This window comes from Electrona antarctica (genome assembly GCF_951216825.1).
Source record: "Electrona antarctica genome assembly, chromosome: 13".
Classification (NCBI taxonomy): domain Eukaryota; kingdom Metazoa; phylum Chordata; class Actinopteri; order Myctophiformes; family Myctophidae; genus Electrona; species Electrona antarctica.
Window position 1 is genome coordinate 50,938,925 of NC_136794.1, and position 22,290 is coordinate 50,961,214.

At 49.4% G+C, this 22,290-nt stretch overlaps 1 protein-coding gene across 1 annotated transcript in view; it reads left to right on the top strand.

Moving 5' to 3' along the window:
- The window catches only part of pex6 (peroxisomal biogenesis factor 6), a 59,793-nt gene extending 39,095 nt beyond the window's left edge, over nt 1–20,698 (top strand). The window contains exons 15-24 of the mRNA XM_079518661.1: nt 323–509; nt 723–790; nt 7,932–8,064; nt 8,868–9,100; nt 9,227–9,288; nt 9,554–9,662; nt 17,809–17,925; nt 18,217–18,294; nt 19,674–19,813; nt 20,411–20,698. Coding sequence (XP_079374787.1) covers nt 323–509; nt 723–790; nt 7,932–8,064; nt 8,868–9,100; nt 9,227–9,288; nt 9,554–9,662; nt 17,809–17,925; nt 18,217–18,294; nt 19,674–19,813; nt 20,411–20,547 — 1,264 coding nt within the window. The 3' untranslated portion in view covers nt 20,548–20,698. The remainder of the gene's footprint in view (nt 1–322; nt 510–722; nt 791–7,931; nt 8,065–8,867; nt 9,101–9,226; nt 9,289–9,553; nt 9,663–17,808; nt 17,926–18,216; nt 18,295–19,673; nt 19,814–20,410) is intronic.
- The last annotated feature ends 1,592 nt before the right edge of the window (nt 20,699–22,290 follow it).

Genomic DNA, 22,290 nt, shown 5'->3' on the forward strand with positions numbered 1-22,290 from the left:
GAGGGTTTTTCAGTAAGTGTCAAATTGTTAACCCATTCAGGCCTGACCTCAAAATTTAAAAAAAATCTTCTAAATCCTCCAGTTTTCTGAAATAAATATTTTCACGTTTTGTCAAAAATAGCAGACCTACAAGCTCGTAGCGCGCCACTCGGTGGCGCGCTATGAGCTTTGTAGATCTGCTATTTTTCAATAGCTAAATTATAACATAATGTTTAAAACACCAAAAGGGGTTCCCGCCCTGAATGTTGTCGTTCTACAAAATAACATCTATTTCTAAACGGTCTGTAATTAAACCTCTCCTCATTAACTCCTCCCCCCACAGTGTGGTTGTCATAGCGACGGTGTCCAGTCCCCGGGACGTGTGTCCAGATGTCATGCAGGTGTTTGTCCACCAGGTGTCTCTGTTTGCCCCCAACGAGGAGGAGAGGCGGGGCATGTTGGAGAGCCTCAGCAAGCCCCTCCCCCTGGGCAGGGACGTGAGCCTATCACGCCTGGCCAAGCAGACAGCCGTGAGTCATTATTATTATTATTATTATTATTATTATTATTATGTCATGATCATGATGTCATCCATCTCAGGGTCTGGTTTTAGGAGATCTGTGTGTGTGTGTGTGTGTGTGTGTGTGTGTGTGTGTGTGTGTGTGTGTGTGTGTGTGTGTGTGTGTGTGTGTGTGTGTGTGTGTGTGTGTGTGTGTGTGTGTGTGTGTGTGTGTGTGTGTCAGGGTCTTGTTTTAGGAGATCTCTGTGCTCTGTTGACTGAAGCAGGGAGAGCTGCACACAGGAGGCTGTGGTGAGACGCAAGTTATGCATATAACTATGGTTCTATGAATACCGGATGACCGCCAGAGGGGCGGTGTTTTCAACACCTGGATATGCATCACGCGCTCGCGCATTGGTCGAATATTAATACCAACACTGTCACTCGTGACCCCCCTGTGGGCGTGAGCCACCGATATAGGTGCCCAGTTCACAGGGTTCATCCTCATGAAATCTTTTCGTCGGGATTCCGAGTGACAATGAACTCTGGCGGTCATCCGGTATTCATAGAACCATAGTTATATGCATAACTTGCGTTCTATTTCATACCTACTGACCGCCAGAGGGGCGGTGTTTTCAACACCTGGATGACTCATACCAACATGGTCACGAGGAACCTGCACTCACCGAACCTCAGTTGCAGGACAAAGAAGCGGACAGCACTGCCGTCGCCACAGGATGGGGGGCGGCCACATTCACCCTGTAGAAGCGGGCAAATGTGCACGAAGAGGCCCACGTCGCTGCAGCACAGATATCGGCCAGCGGGACACCCCTCAGTGCGGCCCAGGAGGTGGAGACACTCCGAGTTGAGTGACACCTCACAGGGGGAGCCGGCAACCCCCGGCGCTCGTAGGTCTGTAAAACGGCGTCCACCACCCAGTGAGAAAGCCGTTGTTTGGAGACGGCATACCCCTTTCTGTGCCCTCCATAGCACAGGAAGAGGGCGTCTGACTTCCGAATGTCTGTCGTCATGGCGATGTACTGCCTCAGGGCCCGGATGGGACACAACCCAGGGGCAGGGAGTAGCCCCTCCGCTCCCGGCTGCGGGGTGAAAGCCGCCAACCTGACTGGCTGGTTGACGTGAAAGGTTGAGATCCTCTTGGGGAGAAAAGAGGGGTTGGGCCACAGTGTGACCCCAGACCCGTCCGCAGCCCACCTAACACACTCGTTAGCTACAGACAGGGCATGGAGCTCCCCCACCCGCTTGGCGGATGTGATGGCAAGGAGGAAGGCAGTCTTGACTGATAACCACTTGAGGTCAGCCCGCTCCAGCGGCTCGAAAGGTGCTGAGCACAGGGCTTCCAGCACCATAGGTAAATCCCATGAAGGCACTCGGGTGACGTGTGGGGGGTGCAACCTAACGGCCCCTTTCAGGAAGCTACCCACCCATGGGTGAGACCACAGGGTACGCCCGTCGACTGGCACATGCCGGGCTGAAATGGCGGCCAGATACACCTTCACTGTATTGGGCTGAAGACTCTTGTCCAGCAGCATCTGCAGGTAGCGGAGCAGCACCGGCACAGAGCACGTGGCTGGGTCCACACATTGTTCTTCACACCAGCCACAGAACAGCCTCCATCTGTTCGCATACAGCGCCCTAGTGGAGGGCGCCCTAGCGTTGAGCATGGTGCGGACAACTGCCTGGTCACAGGAGTTCAGTAGGAGGTCCGGCCCTTCAGGGGCCAAACATGGAGCCGAAGTTGGTCCGGGCGGGGGTGCCAGATGCGGCCCCCTACCTGAGAGAGGAGATCCTGCCTCGATGGCAGAGACCAAGGCGTCCCGTCGAGAAGTTGCTGGACCATGGGGAACCAAACCCTCCCAGGCCAGTACGGCGCCACCAGCAGCACCTTGTGCCCGTCTGTGGCTATCCTGTGCAGTATGAGCTTGAGTAGTGGGAGTGGAGGGAATGCATACAGCAGACAGTCCCGAGGCCAGGGGTGAGCCAGTGCGTCCTGCCCCAACGGGCTGGACGCTTCGTACTGGGAGAACCACTGAGGACAGTGCGTCGACGCACTCGAAGCGAACAGGTCCACTCCAGCTCTCCCGAACCTCTCCCATACCTCCCGAATTACTGAGGGATTCAGCCTCCATTCCCCCGGAGGAGGGCCTCCACGTGAAAGCAGGTCTGCAGCCTGGTTGTCCAGCCCTGGGAGATGCACCGCTCTGAGACTCGCAAAGCGAGGGAACGCCCACCGAAGGAGTCTCTGGGCCTCCTGCAGGGATTGCTTGGATCTGACGCCTCCCTGATGGTTTACGTGGTAGACCGTTGATGTATTGTCTGTCCGGACAAGGACATGTTTCCCTTCCAGGGCAGGAAGGAAATGCCTGAGGGCAAGAAACACTGTATGGAGCTCCAGTACATTTATGTGCTGATGTCTCTGCCGAGGGCCCCAGGCCCCTCTGACAGTTCTGTGATTCCACACGGCCCCCCAGCCTGAGAGGGACGCATCCGTCACAACAACCTCCCGGCGGGAGGGTATTGAGCCCAAGACGACACCCCGGCAAAGGTCTTGCCGTTTCTTCCAAGGTTCCAGCAACCGCCGGCACTGGCTGGATGTCCTCACAAGCCTCTTCTGGTGCCTCTTGGGGTCGAGGCCCAAGGCGTTGGTCCACCTCTGCAGGGGGCGCAAAGAAAGGAGTCCCAGGGGCACGAGTGTGGATGCAGCAATCAGCATGCCTAGCAACCGGAGGAGCAGGCCATACGTCAACCTTGTACCCCCTTGGACACGGGAGACAAGCTCCAGAATGTCGTCCACCCGCCGCGGGGAGGGGCAAGCTCTCATTGAGACTGAGTTGATGGCAATGCCGATGAACACCACGTCCTGACGGGGAGTCAGAGAACTCTTGGTGAAATTCACCGTGAGTCCCAGCTGTGCAACATGGTCCAGAAGGGCAGACGTGTCGCAGAGCACCCTCTCTCGACTCGAGGCGCACAGAAGCCAATCGTCCAGATATGGGAGGATCCGCATACCCCTGGCTTGTAGCGGGGCAAGTGCCGCTGCCACGCATCTGGTGAAGACCCGGGGGAGAGAGAGAGACCGAACGGGAGCACCCGGAATTGATATGCCTGCCCCATGAAGGCAAAGCGGAGGAACTCTCTGTGATGTGGTGCCACTGGCACATGGAAATAAGCATCCTTCAGATCGATGCTGGTGAACCAATCGTTGGCTGACACGGACTGGAGAACGTCCACCGTGCGCAGCATCCGAAAACGAAACACCTTCAGGTAGTGGTTCAACTGCCTGAGGTCGAGGATCGGCCGAAGCCCGCCATCCTTCTTTGGAACGAGAAAGTAAAAGGAGTAGTACCCTCTTAGCTGAGCTGCACCAGGTACACTCTCTATGGCTCCCTTCTGTAGGAGCTCTGCGATTTCGTGACTGAGGGCCCGAGACCTCAGTGGGTCGTCGACCACGGTCATTCTTACCCCGTTGAATGGCGGGGGCCGACGTCTGAATTGAACCCTGTAACCCTCGGATAGCGTTGCTAGCACCCAAGGGTCTGGGGTTAAGGCTTCCCAGCGGCTGAGATGTTGTGGGGTGAACCTGCTGGGGCCTGGGTCCGGGGGGTCAAGCCTGACTCCCCCGGGCCGTAGATGGTCCGGAGGAACGCCTGTTAGAGGCCCCACGCCTAGGCGCCCTGCCTGTGGGTGCCCGAAAGAAAGGCTGCGGGGGATTCTGTTGGGGTTGGACCTGCCGAGGGAAGGAACGCCTGCCTCCCGAGGAACCTCGACCACCAGCTGCTGGGTAGGAAGGACCCGAGTATCTGCCAGCCCGGGACGCAGACCTGCCAGACCCCTGGCGCAGGTCTGAATACTGCTTCCTGGACTTCCTTGCCTGAACACCACGTTCCAGAGCCTCTTGAGCTGCGGGCCCAAACACCGCCCCTGGAACAACGGGCAGCTTGAGGAGTGACTCTCTGCATCTGCTCGACAATGGGGCCTGGGCGAGCCATATCTGGCGACGGGCCATGGTCAGAGTAGACATCAGTCTGCCAAGTTCCCTGGACATATAAGCAAAGGCCCTGAGGGAACAGTCGCTCAGGCTCTGTGTCTGGGCATCAGCCCCCGCCATCTGGAGGGACTGGGATAGGGCCAGGACAAGATGGGAAAGAGAGTTGCCGAGACGCGCCATGCGAGCTGCTGTGTCGTAGCTCTTAGTCAGGTAGTCGTCCGTAACTCTACACTGCGCTCGTGGACAACGAGCATCCGGCCTGAGGGCCTCGTCCGGGGACACTACCAGGGACGCAACGGTCTCACCAATTGGAGGCATGCGGTTCAAACCCAATGTGGCCGCATCCTCCATGGCCGACAAGGCCCTGCAGTCCTGTGAGAAGTGGAGATTAGACTTTGGGTCCCCCCAACAAGACTGGAGCTCCTTTATGAAATCCGCAGAGGGCGGCACATTGAAGGACGTAGGCCGTTCAGTGCCTTTAAAGAAGGCATTTTGAGTTGGGGCCGTATTAACAGGGGTGTCAAGCCCCTGTCGTGACAAGGCCACCAGGATGGCCTGCTTGGTCACAGAGAGGTCGTGCCCAGGCATCTGAGGAGCATCCACCTCCGGCCCCAGAGAGCTCGTCTCTGAGCGGTTGGGCGAGTGTGCCTCGTCCTCGTCCTCTTCCGGGTCATCATGATCTGCATCAGTGCCAGTGAAGAGGGAGTTCGAGGCTGCAATGGACATGGCATCCTCCTCCCGCTCTCCGTTCTCACTGGCATGACCATTGTGGTCATCTCCGCCCTGGTGCCGAGGCACTGGAGCCAGAGTATCGGCGGTAGGAGCACAAGGCTGCAGGTTGAGCAGGAGGGCCTTAATCTGGGCAAACTCAGAGGCCAACGTATCCACCTTGTGAGCCATGGGGTCAACCATGGTGACAGTGGCTTCTTTGACCACAGTGGCTACTTTGGGCTTCTTTGAGCCCGCAGCCGTTGCCCCCGTAACCTTGCGTTTACGGCGATCCCTCACCGGGCATTCAGGCAACAGGGTGGGCATTCCTGAGCAAGGTAGGTCGATAAGCGGACTCTCCATTGCAGCCAACCTTGCAACCCTCGCCGCATAGGGCATGCTGCCACAGTTGGTACAAGCCTCCTCCGTCAGCGCTTGTTTCAGATGGGCGATGCCGAGACAGCTCGGGCACATATCATGGCCATCGTTCGGACTCAGCGAGGCCGAGCATTTACAGATGCTGTTCATGATGGCAAGAGATAAAGCAGTGGAGCAACACACACTCCCAGTGCTTATAACAAAAATATATATATATATATTCACACCGTAGCAGTCCTCGCTGAAATACGGTGGCAAGCAGCAGAGCGTAAAGCACCCTCAAAGCCTATATTAATACCCAATAGAACAGGGCAATTAATAAGAGATAAGTTAACTCAGCACTTGGCCTTGAGTGAGTTAACCGAATACCACAAAGTATTCACACCGTAGCAGCCTTCACGGTGGAATACGGTGGGAGGCAGCAGAGCGTAAAGCACTCTTTGTCTATAAATCAAATCAGCCCTTGGCATTGAATGAGTACCACAAAAGTATTCACACCGTAGCAGCAGTCGCTGAAATACGGTGGCAGGCAGCAGAGCGTAACGCACTCTCAGAGCCTATATTAATGCCAATTAATAAGGAATAAGTTAGATCAACACTTGGCGTTGGATGAGGTAATCGAATACACAAGACAAAAATCTCCACACCGTAGCAGCCCTCGCTGAAATACGGTGGCAGGCAGCAGAGCGTAACGCACTCTTAAAGCCTATATTAATACCCAATAGAACGGGCAATTAATACAAAAAAAATAAGTTAACTCAGCACTTGGCATTGAATGAGTTTACCCGAGTACCACAAAGTATTCACACCTTAGCAGCCTTCACGGTGGAATACGGTGGGAGGCAGCAGAGTGTAAAGCACTCTGTGTCTATATTGACACCCAATACAATGGGGCAATTAATAAGGAATAAATCAAATCAGCCCTTGGCGTTGAATGAATTAACCAAAAAATAACCACACTGTAGCAGCCTTACTGCGAAATACGGTGGTAGTGGCAGGCAGCAGAACAAAAGCACTGCCAATGCCTATGCTAATGCAAACTACGAGAGCAATTAGCCAAACAGATATACAATACTCACACCGTAGCAGTCCTCACACTGCAATACGGTGGTAAACGACAGAGCGCAAGTCACTCTGTACGTATCAGGATCGTAACTTTTTAGTAAACGGGACAGTTTGTCATATCACCACCAGTAAACCCAGTAGTATCCAGCTACAACGATAGCGGTGAAGCGAAGAACACTCTCGTTGCTAACGTTAGCACAAACACAGCGCGCAGACGTGCGGCGCTGGTTCTAAACACACGCGTTGTCAAACAACAGTAGAAAGTAATAAGTATACTCACGTGCGAGCTGGCTCACAGAAACACTCCGTTGCTACAGAACGCACGCCAGCAGCAGCGGCGGGGCGAAAATCACCCTAAATGCTGCAGTCTGTGACTGTCTGTCACTTCAAACTTACCTCACAATGACAATATTGTCGAACGTCCGTATCGAACGCACGGGGGGGAACCCCAGTCGTGAAAACAAACCACGCGTGTCTCTGGAGGACACAAGGTAGCTCCAACCATATATATATGGCTCCAACCGCGTTGGTTTCGAGACACAGTAGCGTAGCTGTTTAGTTTCAACGACCTGCGCTTTTCGAGGCGAAAAGATGAAAGAGGATGAACCCTGTGAACTGGGCACCTATATCGGTGGCTCACGCCCACAGGGGGGTCACGAGTGACAGTGTTGGTATTAATATTCGACCAATGCGCGAGCGCGTGATGCATATCCAGGTGTTGAAAACACCGCCCCTCTGGCGGTCAGTAGGTATGAAATAGAACACACACACACACACACACACACACACACACACACACACACACACACACACACACACCTACTTGTGTGCGTGTCAAGTATAGAACATTTTTGGCTATTTAATTATAGTTTAGCTTTAGTTTAGTTTCAATTAGTTTAAAACGCTTAGTTTTCATTCGTTTTAGTGTTATTTATTTATTGATTTAATTATTTATTTGGGTTATTAGTCAGGTGCAGAATTCTTAAAGGTATCGATACAAACAAAAACATATTATATGCATTTTGTCTCTAATTTCAGTTTGTTTAATTTAGTTTAATTTAGTTTTGTAAACACAAAATACAGTTTAAGTTAGTCATCGTCTGATAATATAATAACGTGTGTGTGTGTGTGTGTGTGTGTGTGTGTGTGTGTGTGTGTGTGTGTGTGTGTGTGTGTGTGTGTGTGTGTGTGTGTGTGTGTGTGTGTGTGTGTGTGTGTGTGTGTGTGTGTGTGTGTGTGTGTGTGTGTGTGGCGTGCGTGTGGGCGTGCGTGCGGGCATGCGTGCGTGTGCAGTGCGTCACTAGGGGGCAGCATGGAGCAGGAACAGCTCCTCTCGTCCAGCGGTGTGGTCGTTCACAGCGAGGACTTCAGCAGTGCTCTGGACGTCCTGCAGAGGGCGCTGTCCTCCGCTGTAGGAGCACCAAAGGTAAACATGATGATCAGCGCTCGTCGCCACGTTGACTTGTGGTGCACATTTTGGTCAACATTCCATTTTTGCTACGGACAAAACAACATGAGTGGACAATAATAGTACCAGAAACACATGAATAGATAGGCTTGAATGACCACAACAGGTCTGTAACTCTGAGAGGGTTCAAATGGAACCAAATGGACCCTTACAGGTCTCAGAGTTAAGGGGGTCTCTTCAAATGAAGAACCACTAGTACTAGCTGGACTCCTACAATGTGCCGTTAGTGTCATAATAAATAATTGCCATACATATTGTGAAGAAAACCTGGAGACTGAAATGCAGCAAGTGGGTCTTATGATCCTACTATAAATGCACCACATCTCTGTGCGTGCACGTGTGTGTGTACGGTTGTAATGCACGTAACTCGAGAATCAAATTCGACACACGCGTTCCACAACCCCACAGGGAGTGCAGTGCCCGGCATCGAGTCGGTCGGACCCACGGTTGTCCAGAAACACCACAAAAGGCTCTGGTCAGGCTCTGCCAGTGGGCCTAATGAGCCCAATCCCTCTCACCTGTGCAATTTGCAGTCTCTGCCTCAGCCAATTGATTGCCATGCCAACCCCCACACCTGCCAATTGATTACTTAACCAGTACACTTTTCACAGTCGTGTGTGTGTGTGTGTGTGTGTGTGTGTGTGTGTGTGTGTGTGTGTGTGTGTGTGTGTGTGTGTGTGTGTGTGTGTGTGTGTGTGTGTGTGTGTGTGTGTGTGTGTGTGTGTGTGTGTGTGTGTGTGTGTGTGCGTGCGCGCGCGCAGGTTCCCAGTGTGCATTGGGAGGACATCGGGGGTCTCCAGGATGTGAAGCAGCAGATTCTGGACACGGTGGGTCTCCCCATGGAGCGCCCGGACCTGTTCTCCTCCTGCCTGGGGGGTCCCGGTGGGGGTCCGGGGCTCAGGAGGACCGGCCTGCTCCTCTACGGACCCCCCGGCACCGGGAAGACCCTGCTGGCCAAGGCCGTCGCCACTGAAACCAACATGACCTTCCTCAGGTTAGAGAGACTGTACTCGTCAATGGCAGACACTGTGTTAAATGTTTTTATTTGATTCCAGGGTAAAACATTTTACAGTTTAAAATGTTTTCTTTTTTACAGTGTAACATGTGTTATTTTTTACAGTGTAAAAGGACCTGAACTTCTCAACATGTATGTTGGTCAGAGTGAGGAGAACGTCCGAGAAGGTGATTACCATAAATTACCATAAACTCATTATTGCATTACCATAAACTCATTATTGCATTACCATAAACAAAGTATTACATTACCATAAACTAATTACACATTACCATAAATTACCATAAATAGTTTATTATTTATTATTTATTATTAACGCATAGTATCTGGGTGGGGCAAGCATTTCCAACTTGCATCGTTCCAAGTAGGCAACCGTTTATTATATTATATTATTTCCATTAACAGGTCATTATGTTATTTTAATGTTAACAGTGTTCTCTAAGGCCAGAGCTGCCGCTCCCTGCATCGTCTTCTTTGATGAGTTGGACTCTCTGGCGCCCAGCAGGGGGCGCTCTGGAGACTCTGGAGGTGTGATGGACAGGTGAGTTGATGGACGGGCGGGCGGGCGTACGGGCGTACGGGCGGGCGGACGGACGGACGGACGGGCGTACGGACGGACGGACGGGCGGGCGGACGGACGGACGGACGGACGGGCGTACGGACGGACGGGCGTACGGGCGGGCGGACGGACGGACGGACGGAAAAAAATAAAAAATAAACATTTGCAACAGAATGGCTGGGAATGGAAAAGAGTTTACATAGTAGCCTACACAGTAGTGCATGCATAAACTTTCCTTAATGATTATATCTGGTTTCAGTATTCATTGATGATATATTTTCTCTTCAGTTTGTATTGGTGGTGGGGAGGGGGAGGCATGTCTGGGGCTCCCCGTGGGGTGTCTGGGGGTCCCCAGTGGGGAGGGGGGCATGTCTGGGGGTCCCCAGTGGGGAGGGGGGCATGTCTGGGGGTCCCCAGTGGGGAGGGGGGGGGGCATGTCTGGAGGATGTGTAAATGACGTCAGACTTCAGAGCTCTATACAGTTATTATATTGGAACATAACTGGCTCTCCTTATTGGTCACAAACATCAATCACTCTAACTGGCTCTCCTGATTGGTCAGAAACATCAATCACTCTAACTGGCTCTCCTTATTGGTCACAAACATCAATCACTCTAACTGGCTCTCCTTATTGGTCACAAACATCAATCACTCTAACTGGCTCTCCTTATTGGTCACAAACATCAATCACTCTAACTGGCTCTCCTTATTGGTCACAAACATCAATCACTCTAACTGGCTCTCCTTATTGGTCACAAACATCAATCAAAAGGTGATGATTTGGTGCAGGAACCAAAAGAGAAGCAAGACAAAAAGCAGCTGTGCTTCCTGTGTGTTGGTTCCCAGAGCACCAGTTTGCTGGCTGGCAGTTCTTGATGCCTTTGGCAGTGTCCTGCTAGTCTCATTCTCCTGGTGCCTTTGGCAGTGTCCTGCTAGTCTCATTCTCCTGGTGTCTTTGGCAGTGTCCTGTTAGTCTCATTCTCCTGGTGTCTTTGGCAGTGTCCTGCTAGTCTCATTCTCCTGGTGCCTTTGGCAGTGTCCTGCTAGTCTCATTCTCCTGGTGTCTTTGGCAGTGTCCTGTTAGTCTCATTCTCCTGGTGTCTCTGGCAGTGTCCTGCTAGTCTCATTCTCCTGGTGTCTCTGGCAGTGTCCTGCTAGTCTCATTCTCCTGGTGTCTCTGGCAGTGTCCTGCTATAGTCTCATTCTCCTGGTGTCTCTGGCAGTGTCCTGCTAGTCTCATTCTCCTGGTGTCTCTGGCAGTGTCCTGCTATAGTCTCATTCTCCTGGTGTCTCTGGCAGTGTCCTGCTAGTCTCATTCTCCTGGTGTCTCTGGCAGTGTCCTGCTAGTCTCATTCTCCTGGTGTCTCTGGCAGTGTCCTGCTATAGTCTCATTCTCCTGGTGTCTCTGGCAGTGTCCTGCTAGTCTCATTCTCCTGGTGTCTCTGGCAGTGTCCTGCTAGTCTCATTCTCCTGGTGTCTCTGGCAGTGTCCTGCTATAGTCATATTCTCCTGGTGTCTCTGGCAGTGTCCTGCTATAGTCTCATTCTCCTGGTGTCTCTGGCAGTGTCCTGCTAGTCTCATTCTCCTGGTGTCTCTGGCAGTGTCCTGCTAGTCTCATTCTCCTGGTGTCTCTGGCAGTGTCCTGCTAGTCTCATTCTCCTGGTGTCTCTGGCAGTGTCCTGCTATAGTCTCATTCTCCTGGTGTCTCTGGCAGTGTCCTGCTATAGTCTCATTCCCCTGGTGTCTCTGGCAGTGTCCTGCTAGTCTCATTCTCCTGGTGTCTCTGGCAGTGTCCTGCTAGTCTCATTCTCCTGGTGTCTCTGGCAGTGTCCTGCTAGTCTCATTATCCTGGTGTCTCTGGCAGTGTCCTGCTAGTCTCATTCTCCTGGTGTCTTTGGCAGTGTCCTGCTAAAGTCTCATTCTCCTGGTGTCGTTGGCAGTGTCCTGCTAGTCTCATTCTCCTGGTGTCTTTGGCAGTGTCCTGCTAGTCTCATTCTCCTGGTGTCTTTGGCAGTGTCCTGCTAGTCTCATTCTCCTGGTGTCTCTGGCAGTGTCCTGCTATAGTCTCATTCTCCTGGTGTCTCTGGCAGTGTCCTGCTATAGTCTCATTCTCCTGGTGTCTTTGGCAGTGTCCTGCTATAGTCTCATTCTCCTGGTGTCTCTGGCAGTGTCCTGCTAGTCTCATTCTCCTGGTGTCTCTGGCAGTGTCCTGCTAGTCTCATTCTCCTGGTGTCTCTGGCAGTGTCCTGCTAGTCTCATTCTCCTGGTGTCTCTGGCAGTGTCCTGCTAGTCTCATCCTCCTGGTGTCTCTGGCAGTGTCCTGCTATAGTCTCATTCTCCTGGTGTCGTTGGCAGTGTCCTGCTAGTCTCATTCTCCTGGTGTCTCTGGCAGTGTCCTGCTATAGTCTCATTCTCCTGGTGTCTTTGGCAGTGTCCTGGTAGTCTCATTATCCTGGTGTCTCTGGCAGTGTCCTGCTAGTCTCATTCTCCTGGTGTCTCTGGCAGTGTCCTGCTATAGTCTCATTCTCCTGGTGTCTTTGGCAGTGTCCTGCTAGTCTCATTCTCCTGGTGTCTGTGGCAGTGTCCTGCTAGTCTCATTATCCTGGTGTCTCTGGCAGTGTCCTGCTAGTCTCATTCTCCTGGTGTCTCTGGCAGTGTCCTGCTAGTCTCATCCTCCTGGTGTCTCTGGCAGTGTCCTGCTAGTCTCATTCTCCTGGTGTCTCTGGCAGTGTCCTGCTAGTCTCATCCTCCTGGTGTCTCTGGCAGTGTCCTGCTAGTCTCATCCTCCTGGTGTCTCTGGCAGTGTCCTGCTAGTCTCATCCTCCTGGTGTCTCTGGCAGTGTCCTGCTAGTCTCATTCTCCTGGTGTCTCTGGCAGTGTCCTGCTAGTCTCATTCTCCTGGTGTCTCTGGCAGTGTCCTGCTAGTCTCATTCTCCTGGTGTCTCTGGCAGTGTCCTGCTAGTCTCATTCTCCTGGTGTCTCTGGCAGTGTCCTGCTAGTCTCATTCTCCTGGTGTCTCTGGCAGTGTCCTGCTAGTCTCATTCTCCTGGTGTCTTTGGCAGTGTCCTGCTAGTCTCATTCTCCTGGTGTCTCTGGCAGTGTCCTGCTATAGTCTCATTCTCCTGGTGTCTCTGGCAGTGTCCTGCTATAGTCTCATTCTCCTGGTGTCTCTGGCAGTGTCCTGCTAGTCTCATTCTCCTGGTGTCTTTGGCAGTGTCCTGCTAGTCTCATTCTCCTGGTGTCTCTGGCAGTGTCCTGCTAGTCTCATTCTCCTGGTGTCTCTGGCAGTGTCCTGCTAGTCTCATTCTCCTGGTGTCTTTGGCAGTGTCCTGCTAGTCTCATTCTACTGGTGTCTCTGGCAGTGTCCTGCTATAGTCTCATTCTCCTGGTGTCTTTGGCAGTGCCCTGCTAGTCTCATCCTCCTGGTGTCTCTGGCAGTGTCCTGCTAGTCTCATTCTCCTGGTGTCTCTGGCAGTGTCCTGCTAGTCTCATTCTCCTGGTGTCTTTGGCAGTGTCCTGCTATTCTCATTCTCCTGGTGTCTCTGGCAGTGTCCTGCTAGTCTCATTATCCTGGTGTCTCTGGCAGTGTCCTGCTAGTCTCATTATCCTGGTGTCTCTGGCAGTGTCCTGCTAGTCTCATTCTCCTGGTGTCTTTGGCAGTGTCCTGCTAGTCTCATTCTCCTGGTGTCTCTGGCAGTGTCCTGCTAGTCTCATTCTCCTGGTGTCTCTGGCAGTGTCCTGCTAGTCTCATTCTCCTGGTGTCTCTGGCAGTGTCCTGCTAGTCTCATTCTCCTGGTGTCTCTGGCAGTGTCCTGCTAGTCTCATTCTCCTGGTGTCTCTGGCAGTGTCCTGCTAGTCTCATTCTCCTGGTGTCTCTGGCAGTGTCCTGCTAGTCTCATCCTCCTGGTGTCTTTGGCAGTGTCCTGCTAGTCTCATTCTCCTGGTGTCTTTGGCAGTGTCCTGCTATAGTCTCATCCTCCTGGTGTCTCTGGCAGTGTCCTGCTATAGTCTCATTATCCTGGTGTCTTTGGCAGTGTCCTGCTATAGTCTCATTCTCCTGGTGTCTTTGGCAGTGTCCTGCTATAGTCTCATTCTCCTGGTGTCTCTGGCAGTGTCCTGTTAGTCTCATTCTCCTGGTGACTTTGGCAGTGTCCTGCTAGTCTCATTCTCCTGGTGTCTCTGGCAGTGTCCTGCTAGTCTCATTCTCCTGGTGTCTTTGGCAGTGTCCTGCTAGTCTCATTCTCCTGGTGTCTCTGGCAGTGTCCTGCTAGTCTCATTCTCCTGGTGTCTTTGGCAGTGTCCTGCTAGTCTCATTCTCCTGGCTGCTATTTTCTGTCTCACCCTTGGTAATCCCTCATACAGAGTCTTGTTAGTAACATGTACACTCTTGCTGATGTTAAGTACTGCACGCAGCATTCTGGTGTAGCACCCGTCTAGAGACTTCTGCAGGGTTGGCTTCAGGGTCCAGCATTCACTGCCGTACAGGAGAACAGACTCCACTGTTGCAAAGAAGAAGCTGAGTTTGATTTGACGGGAGAGATTGGAGTTCAGGCAGAGACTGTTTAGGAAGTGAGTGTTCTATTAATTTGCTGTTGCCAGTCATGGCTGCCAGTTCCCACCCGATGTTGTGTGGGAGTTCAGACTGATCCAGATCGTACTGAATAACTGCTAGCTTGCATAATGTCTTGAGGCTAGGACTGAAGTCTAAGACATACAGGTCACCAGGGGTGTTGTCACCTCCAAAGAGGATGACACAATCTCCCACCATGCCACAGCACATCGTATACATCTGACATGGTCCTTTCCCCTTGGGCTCAACCTTCTTCCAGGAGAAGGTTCCTGGACTGAATTTCCACAGATCATTGAAGGTATGGTTATAGTTCCTGCCACCAAATATGTACAGCTCTCCATTGTAGGTAAAGGCTGAATGACCGTAGCGTCCTTCTGGTAGAAGCTGTGTAGAAGGTGTGTTCATCCACTGGTTGGTCTCTGTGTCAAACACTGACATGGTGATGGTGTTGTAGTGCTGACCCCACCCCCTACAGCCCCCAAATACAAACGTCTTTGACCCGATGATGGTAGCAGTGATATGATGAAGCAGGAGGTGGAGTTCCTCTGGTGTTAATTAAAGACCAGACCATTGTGGTGGTGTCCAACTTGTAGATGTCATTAGTGGATCCAGTCTGGGTTAATCCTCCATGGATATGACCTTCCCCAAGACACAGGCTGCGTTCGAATTAATTCCCTATGCCCCATATAGTGCACTACTTTGGGGTTCCGCCATTTTTTTATAGTGTCCGAATATGTAGTGAGCATTTTTGCACCCTAATGTAGTGGACTGAAGTATCCCACAATGCACCGGGAATTGTAGGGACCATCCGATGGTCACTACAAAAACACAGCGAAGCAAATCTGTCCCATAATGCATTGTGCAAGCTCGCTCTTGAGCGCACATGCACGCGTTTGCGCGCACGTGCGCTGCTTCTGCATGCATGCGCTCATTGCGCTCCAACTCAGAAAAGGCAGAAGTTGAACCAGCGAAAGAAATCAACACAAATGTACTTTTTAAACGTTCGTTTTCCCCTCTCTTTTCTTCCCTGGCGGATCTCGAAGCTACAGATCTCGAGACAAATGATCTGTGCATTTATTTGCAATTGTTTTATTTTATTTATAATAAAACAATTAATTTGCAATAGTATTACTAATTGATTTATTGTATAACCCAGGCCCAGCGCATGACGTTAGGAGAGGAATCAGTTGCTTGCTGTAGAATATATTTTAATAGTTTTTGGATTAAGGTTGGTGAGGTTGTAAAGCTATGTGCTAAAGTCCAATATATATTTTGTACATGCATGTGAGACACATTCATTGTGTCTCCGAACATATGTTTTATTAATATGAATTAATTCCTGCCATTAAAAAATATATGTTATCTAACATTATTTCATTGAATTGCGATAAATGCATTAAAACTTCATTATGTAGGCAGTAATTTATTGGACTGCTGTTTCTGTTAACGTCCGTATTGTGAGCAGAGCTTGTAGATCGGCTACTTTTGGTAATTATTTACCAAAAGTACCCGATCTACAAGCTCACAACACGGACGTCGCGTTGCTTATAGATCGGCTATTTTTGCCGTACCCGGGTACGGCATAATCATGCTGCCGATATTTTCATATTGTCAAGGTGGTGCACTGTTTTCATATTGCTGGATAATGGATATAATATTAATTTATTGATAATAACCTTTTTATCATAGACATATAGGCCTAAATGCCTGCTGCAAACATATTTTCATTAACCTATCTTTTCTTTATTCATCCATGAATTTAAAAATAATTTAACAAACTGTCCTTGCAGGGAGGTGACAGCCTGCAGTCACTAATTTGATACAGTCTGTTCCTAGCGAAAATTCAGCAGCAGCGTTTTGACTGGTTTCTTGTAGTCAGTTGATTTTTCATATCCAAATGAGTGAAACGGCCGGGATGATTTGTTTATTTTTCATACAGTTCTTTATGAGGCGATCTGAAAAAACCCTATGGGGATTACAATGCAAATAAAAAGTACATGAACCCGCGGACCTATAGTGCCCTCTACCGATATTGACGTCAGAGTCGGTGCTCCCCATACAGGGAGTATTGTCCGAATTAATCACTATTTGAGTCCACTGAGTCTGGGTCCCCGTATGGGGAGTAGGGAGTAGGGAACAACCCTAGCAATTCGAACGCAGCCACAGGCTGAGTGGTAGCTCCTCCCCTCTGGAACGGTCCCAGAAACCTGTGGTTTGAACCATTTGTGGGTGTCGACATCAAATGCATAAAGGACATTGCAGTAACCTTGGCTAGTCATCCCTCCCCAGAGGTAGACAGTATATTCTATCAGCACAGCTGTGTGGTCCCAGCGCCTAGATGGAACCTCAAGGTTAGGTTGTCCTATTCCAGGGGTCACAGGGGTGAACTTCCTCCAGCACAAAGACACTGTGTTGAAGACGTTCACATGAATCTGCTTGTCGTTAGCGTTTCCACTGAATGAGTAAACATGGCGTCCGAATGCAACAGCCTTGTTCGAGTAAAGCTCTGGAGCTCCATCCAGATGTAGCGTCCAGCAGAACATTTCTCACAGCGTAGATCAGGTTGGATTGATCACGTCTCTCTGTAACACAATGCAGTCCTTCTGCTGCACTCGCCGTCACTTATTGGTTCAGTGGTGCAAATGTCACGCAAAGCTTTGACCAATCAGGCAAGGCCCATGAGCCAGGCCAGCCAATCCAGGAAGCTGATGACTGTTGTTCTCCTAATATGGCAAAAGAATATGGCCTAATAAAGATAAATTGATCACCAGTGATATCAGACAGTGTGTTCAGCTACACAGCAGACAGACAGACAGACAGTGTGTTCAGCTACACAGCAGACAGACAGACCGACAAATCCTGTTGGCGGTGAGCTGGATTGATCAACGCGACAATGTTAGCGGCTCGGCTGTGATGTTCCAGTCCGGCAGAACTGTCTGTCTGTCTGTCTGTCTGTGACACCACCCGCTTGCCACCAGAGGGTGCAGCTGTATCACACATAAAAAACACGCACGCATGCGCGCACACACACACAGTAGAAAACTTTTTTTTTAAAGAGACACAAAAAATTTAAAAAGAAAACTAAAAAAAATAGAGAGAAAAAACTTTAAAAAAAAGAAAACTTAAAAAAAGAAAAAGAAAACTGTTCTGCTATGATATGTGATGTCCCCAGGGTGGTATCCTAATGTTCTGCTATGATATGTGATGTCCCCAGGGTGGTATCCTAATGTTCTGCTGTGATATGTGATGTTCCAGGGTGGTATCCTAATGTTCTGCTGTGATATGTGATGTTCCAGGGTGGTATCTTAACCCATTTTGACCTGAGATCAGATTCTAAAAATGCCTTTTACATCCTGACAGTTTTCTGAAAAAGCTATGTTTATATGTCAGTCGTTCTTCGATTTAAAAAAAATAGCAGACCTACAAGCTCATAGCGCGCCACCGAGTGGCGCGCTATGAGCTTGTAGATCTGCTATTTTTCAATAGCTAAAGCATAACATAATGCTAATACCAAAATGGGTTAATGTTCTGCTGTGTGCTGTGCTCTGGTGTTTCCAGGGTGGTTTCTCAGCTCTTGGCCGAGTTGGATTCTCTCGGTTCTCGTGAAGGACTTTTCGTGATCGGAGCCACCAACCGACCCGACCTCCTGGACCAATCACTGCTCAGACCTGGCAGGTCAGAGGTCACCGCCGCCGTCGCTGATATTAGAGATGTGATCAGGAGCGCATAGACATCACTCATGTTTACGTAGCGAGTGTTCACTTCCTGTTTCTCAGTTTCCAAGAGAAACGGCTTTCAAATTAAGACTGTTCTCCATGGAGATGAATGGCTGGTGTTCTACCATATTCAGCCACCAGATGGCGGTGTCGGCGTTGAATGAGTTAATAATGTATATATATTTTGTTTCTGATCAGGTTTGATAAGCTGGTCTATGTTTTATTAATAATCAATATATGTATTGATCAGGTTTGATAAGCTGGTCTATGTTGGAATCAATGAAGACAAGCAGTCCCAGCTTCAAGTCCTGAAGGCCATCGCCAGAAAGTATGGATCCACACACACACACACACACACACACACACACACACACACACACACACACACAGCATTGTACAGTGTATACTACTAGTTCTATAGTGTATACCAGTAGTTTCAATGTACTCACCATGTGTTGTTCTATTGTTCTATTTCTATGTATGTATTTTATCACCATGTGTTGTTCTATTGTTCTATTTCTATGTATGTATTTTATCACCATGTGTTGTTCTATTGTTCTATTTCTATGTATGTATTTTATCACCATGTGTTGTTCTATTGTTCTATTTCTATGTATGTATTTTATCACCATGTGTTGTTCTATTGTTCTATTTCTATGTATGTATTTTATCACCATGTGTTGTTCTATTGTTCTATTTATATGTATGTATTTTATCACCATGTGTTGTTCTATTGTTCTATTTCTATGTATGTATTTTATCACCATGTGTTGTTCTATTGTTCTATTTCTATGTATGTATTTTATCACCATGTGTTGTTCTATTGTTCTATTTATATGTATGTATTTTATCACCATGTGTTGTTCTATTGTTCTATTTATATGTATGTATTTTATCACCATGTGTTGTTCTATTGTTCTATTTCTATGTATGTATTTTATCACCATGTGTTGTTCTATTGTTCTATTTCTATGTATGTATTTTATCACCATGTGTTGTTCTATTGTTCTATTTCTATGTATGTATTTTATCACCATGTGTTGTTCTATTGTTCTATTTCTATGTATGTATTTTATCACCATGTGTTGTTCTATTGTTCTATTTCTATGTATGTATTTTATCACCATGTGTTGTTCTATTGTTCTATTTCTATGTATGTATTTTATCACCATGTGTTGTTCTATTGTTCTATTTCTATGTATGTATTTTATCACCATGTGTTGTTCTATTGTTCTATTTCTATGTATGTATTTTATCACCATGTGTTGTTCTATTGTTCTATTTCTATGTATGTATTTTATCACCATGTGTTGTTCTATTTCTATGTATGTATTTTATCACCATGTGTTGTTCTATTGTTCTATTTCTATGTATGTATTTTATCACCATGTGTTGTTATATTGTTCTATTTCTATGTATGTATTTTATCACCATGTGTTGTTCTATTGTTCTATTTCTATGTATGTATTTTATCACCATGTGTTGTTCTTGCTTACTGTGAGTCACTCTGGATTAAGAGAGGCTGATATAAATGCCTAATGTGTTTGTTTGTGTGTGTGTGTGTGCGTGTGTGTGTGTGTGCGAGCGTACGTGTGTGTGCGTGGCTGCGTGCGTACGTGTGTGCATGCGCGTACATGCGTGTGTGTGTGTGTGCGTGTGTGTGCGTGCGCATACATGCGTGCGTGCGCGTGCTTGCGTGTGTGTCAGGTTCCAGTGTGAGTCCAGTGTGGACCTGGGGGAGGTGCTTAGCCGTTGCCCCGCCCACCTGACGGGGGCAGACCTCTACGCGCTCTGCTCTGATGCCATGGCAACCGCCGTCAACAGGAAGATTACCGCCATCGTCCACGGTAACGTTGCCATCACAACCACACAGTGTTGACGACTAAAACTAAGACTAAATGTATTGACACATTTCGTCCACAGAGAAAAACTAGACTAAAATGTTAGGAAGGGACTAGTGGACACGAGATCCAGTAGAAGTCATTTTACACTTGGTTGCATGCTGAAAATAGCCGATCTACGAGCTTGTAGATCGGCTATTTTCAGCAAGTGTAAAAACAGTCATTACGACGGCATCAAGGCCCGCCAACATACATTTTAGTCGACTAAATCGACTGTAGATTTAGTCGACTAAAATCGCATGACATTTAGTCGACTAAAACTAGACACTAAAACAAGAATGTACACTCCATTCATAAATGAGGACCTTCGTCTTTAAATCTGTAATCGTGACAGCCCTGCCTGTCTGTCTGTCTGTCTGCCTGCCTGTCTGTCTGTCTGTCTGTCTGTCTGCCTGCCTGCCTGCCTGCCTGCCTGCCTGCCTGCCTGCCTGTCTGTCTGTCTGTCTGTCTGTCTGTCTGTCTGTCTGTCTGTCTGTCTGTCTGCCTGCCTGTCTGCCTGCCTGCCTGCCTGCCTGCCTGCCTGCCTGCCTGTCTGTCTCTCAGGTGTGGACACAGAGCAGTCTCCCGTGGTGTTGACGTCGGAGGACTTTGACGCTGCCGTGCGTCAGTGTCGACCGTCTGTCACGCAGCACGAGCTGCTACGATACCACGCCCTGCAGCGCAGTCTGGCCAATCACTGACCAGATACCACGCCCTGGACCACAGTCTGGCCAATCACTGACCAGATACCACGCCCTGGACCACAGTCTGGCCAATCACTGACCAGATACCACGCCCTGCACCGCAGTCTGGCCAATCACTGACCAGGAGAAACCAACACCTGCAGCGCAGTCTGGCCAATCACTGACCAGATACCACGCCCTGGACCGCAGTCTGGCCAATCACTGACCAGATACCACGCCCTGCACCGCAGTCTGGCCAATCACTGACCAGATACCCCGCCCTGCACCGCAGTCTGGCCAATCACTAGAGTCCTGTCCATAATGTGGGCCCAGGTCCGAGGAGTTCAGCCTTATATCACAAAAGACACTGAGGCTTCTGAAAAGTCACTGAAAACTTAAAATGATGAAGTGTAAATCTGTCCTAATGTTTATAATGTTTATTGCACACAGTGTCCTCCTCAAATGTAATTTAATAAATTCAGAACTAATGAGACAAAGAGAGAGCTGTGCTTTACTTTATTGTTTGTCACACCCTAGCCACGGCTCCACAGGTGCTGCTTGATCAGCCGGATGGTGGACAGGTATGTGTCGTCCTTCTATGACGCGGCCCCAGGCTTTCTTTATGTCTCATCTGCTCTCCGGTAGCCTCTGTCCCAGCCTTACTCATCTGCCAAGAGAAAGGCCTGGTCACAACCTAAGGCAGAGAGAAATCCTGGTCACAACCTAAGACAGAGAGAAAAGGCCTGGTCACAACCTAAGACAGAGAGAAAGGCCTGGTCACAACCTAAGACAGAGAAAAGCCTGGTCACAACCTAAGACAGAGAGAAAGGCCTGTTCACAACCTAAGACAGAGAGAAAAGCCTGGTCACAACCTAAGACAGAGAGTAAAGCGTGGTCACAACCTAAGACAGAGAAAAGCCTGGTCACAACCTAAGACAGAGAGAAGAGCCTGGTCACAACCTAAGACAGAGAGAAAGGCCTGGTCACAACCTAAGACAGAGTATAGCCTGGTCACAACCTAAGACAGAGAGAAAAGCCTGGTCACAACCTAAGACAGAGAGTAAAGCCTGGTCACAACCTAAGACAGAGTAAAGCCTGGTCACAACCTAAGACAGAGAGAAAGGCCTGGTCACAACCTAAGACAGAGTAAAGCCTGGTCACAACCTAAGACAGAGTAAAGCCTGGTCACAACCTAAGACAGAGAGTAAAGCCTGGTCACAACCTAAGACAGAGAGAAAAGCCTGGTCACAACCTAAGACAGAGTAAAGCCTGGTCACAACCTAAGACAGAGAGAAAAGCCTGGTCACAACCTAAGACAGAGAGAAAAGCCTGGTCACAACCTTGTTTTTGACAAAACGTGAGGGTACCCTCCCACCCTCCCCGTGTCCCCTAGGGTAGGTACCCTCACATGGTCTCCCCATGTCCATAGGTACCATAGAGTATATAAATGGATAGAGACTGAACTGGCGCGAAGCTCCGCCCCCCCCCCCCCCCCCCCCCCCCCCCCCCCCGCTATTCATGTCAGTGGAAGTTGCTCAGTGGCGTTTTGAAGCACCCGGAAGACTGCCGGAAGTACCGTCTCAGAACGTCTACTTCCGCATTTGACCACCAAATTGTGGTGTGCGTGCGTGCGTGCGACAGTGATCCCATTGTCTCCACAACAGGCTCTCTCCCCCACCTCTCATTACATGTTAAAAGACCTACATTCCAGAAGCCATAAACAACGCTTTTTCTGAAGCTAAACTTTATTCTATTCTATTT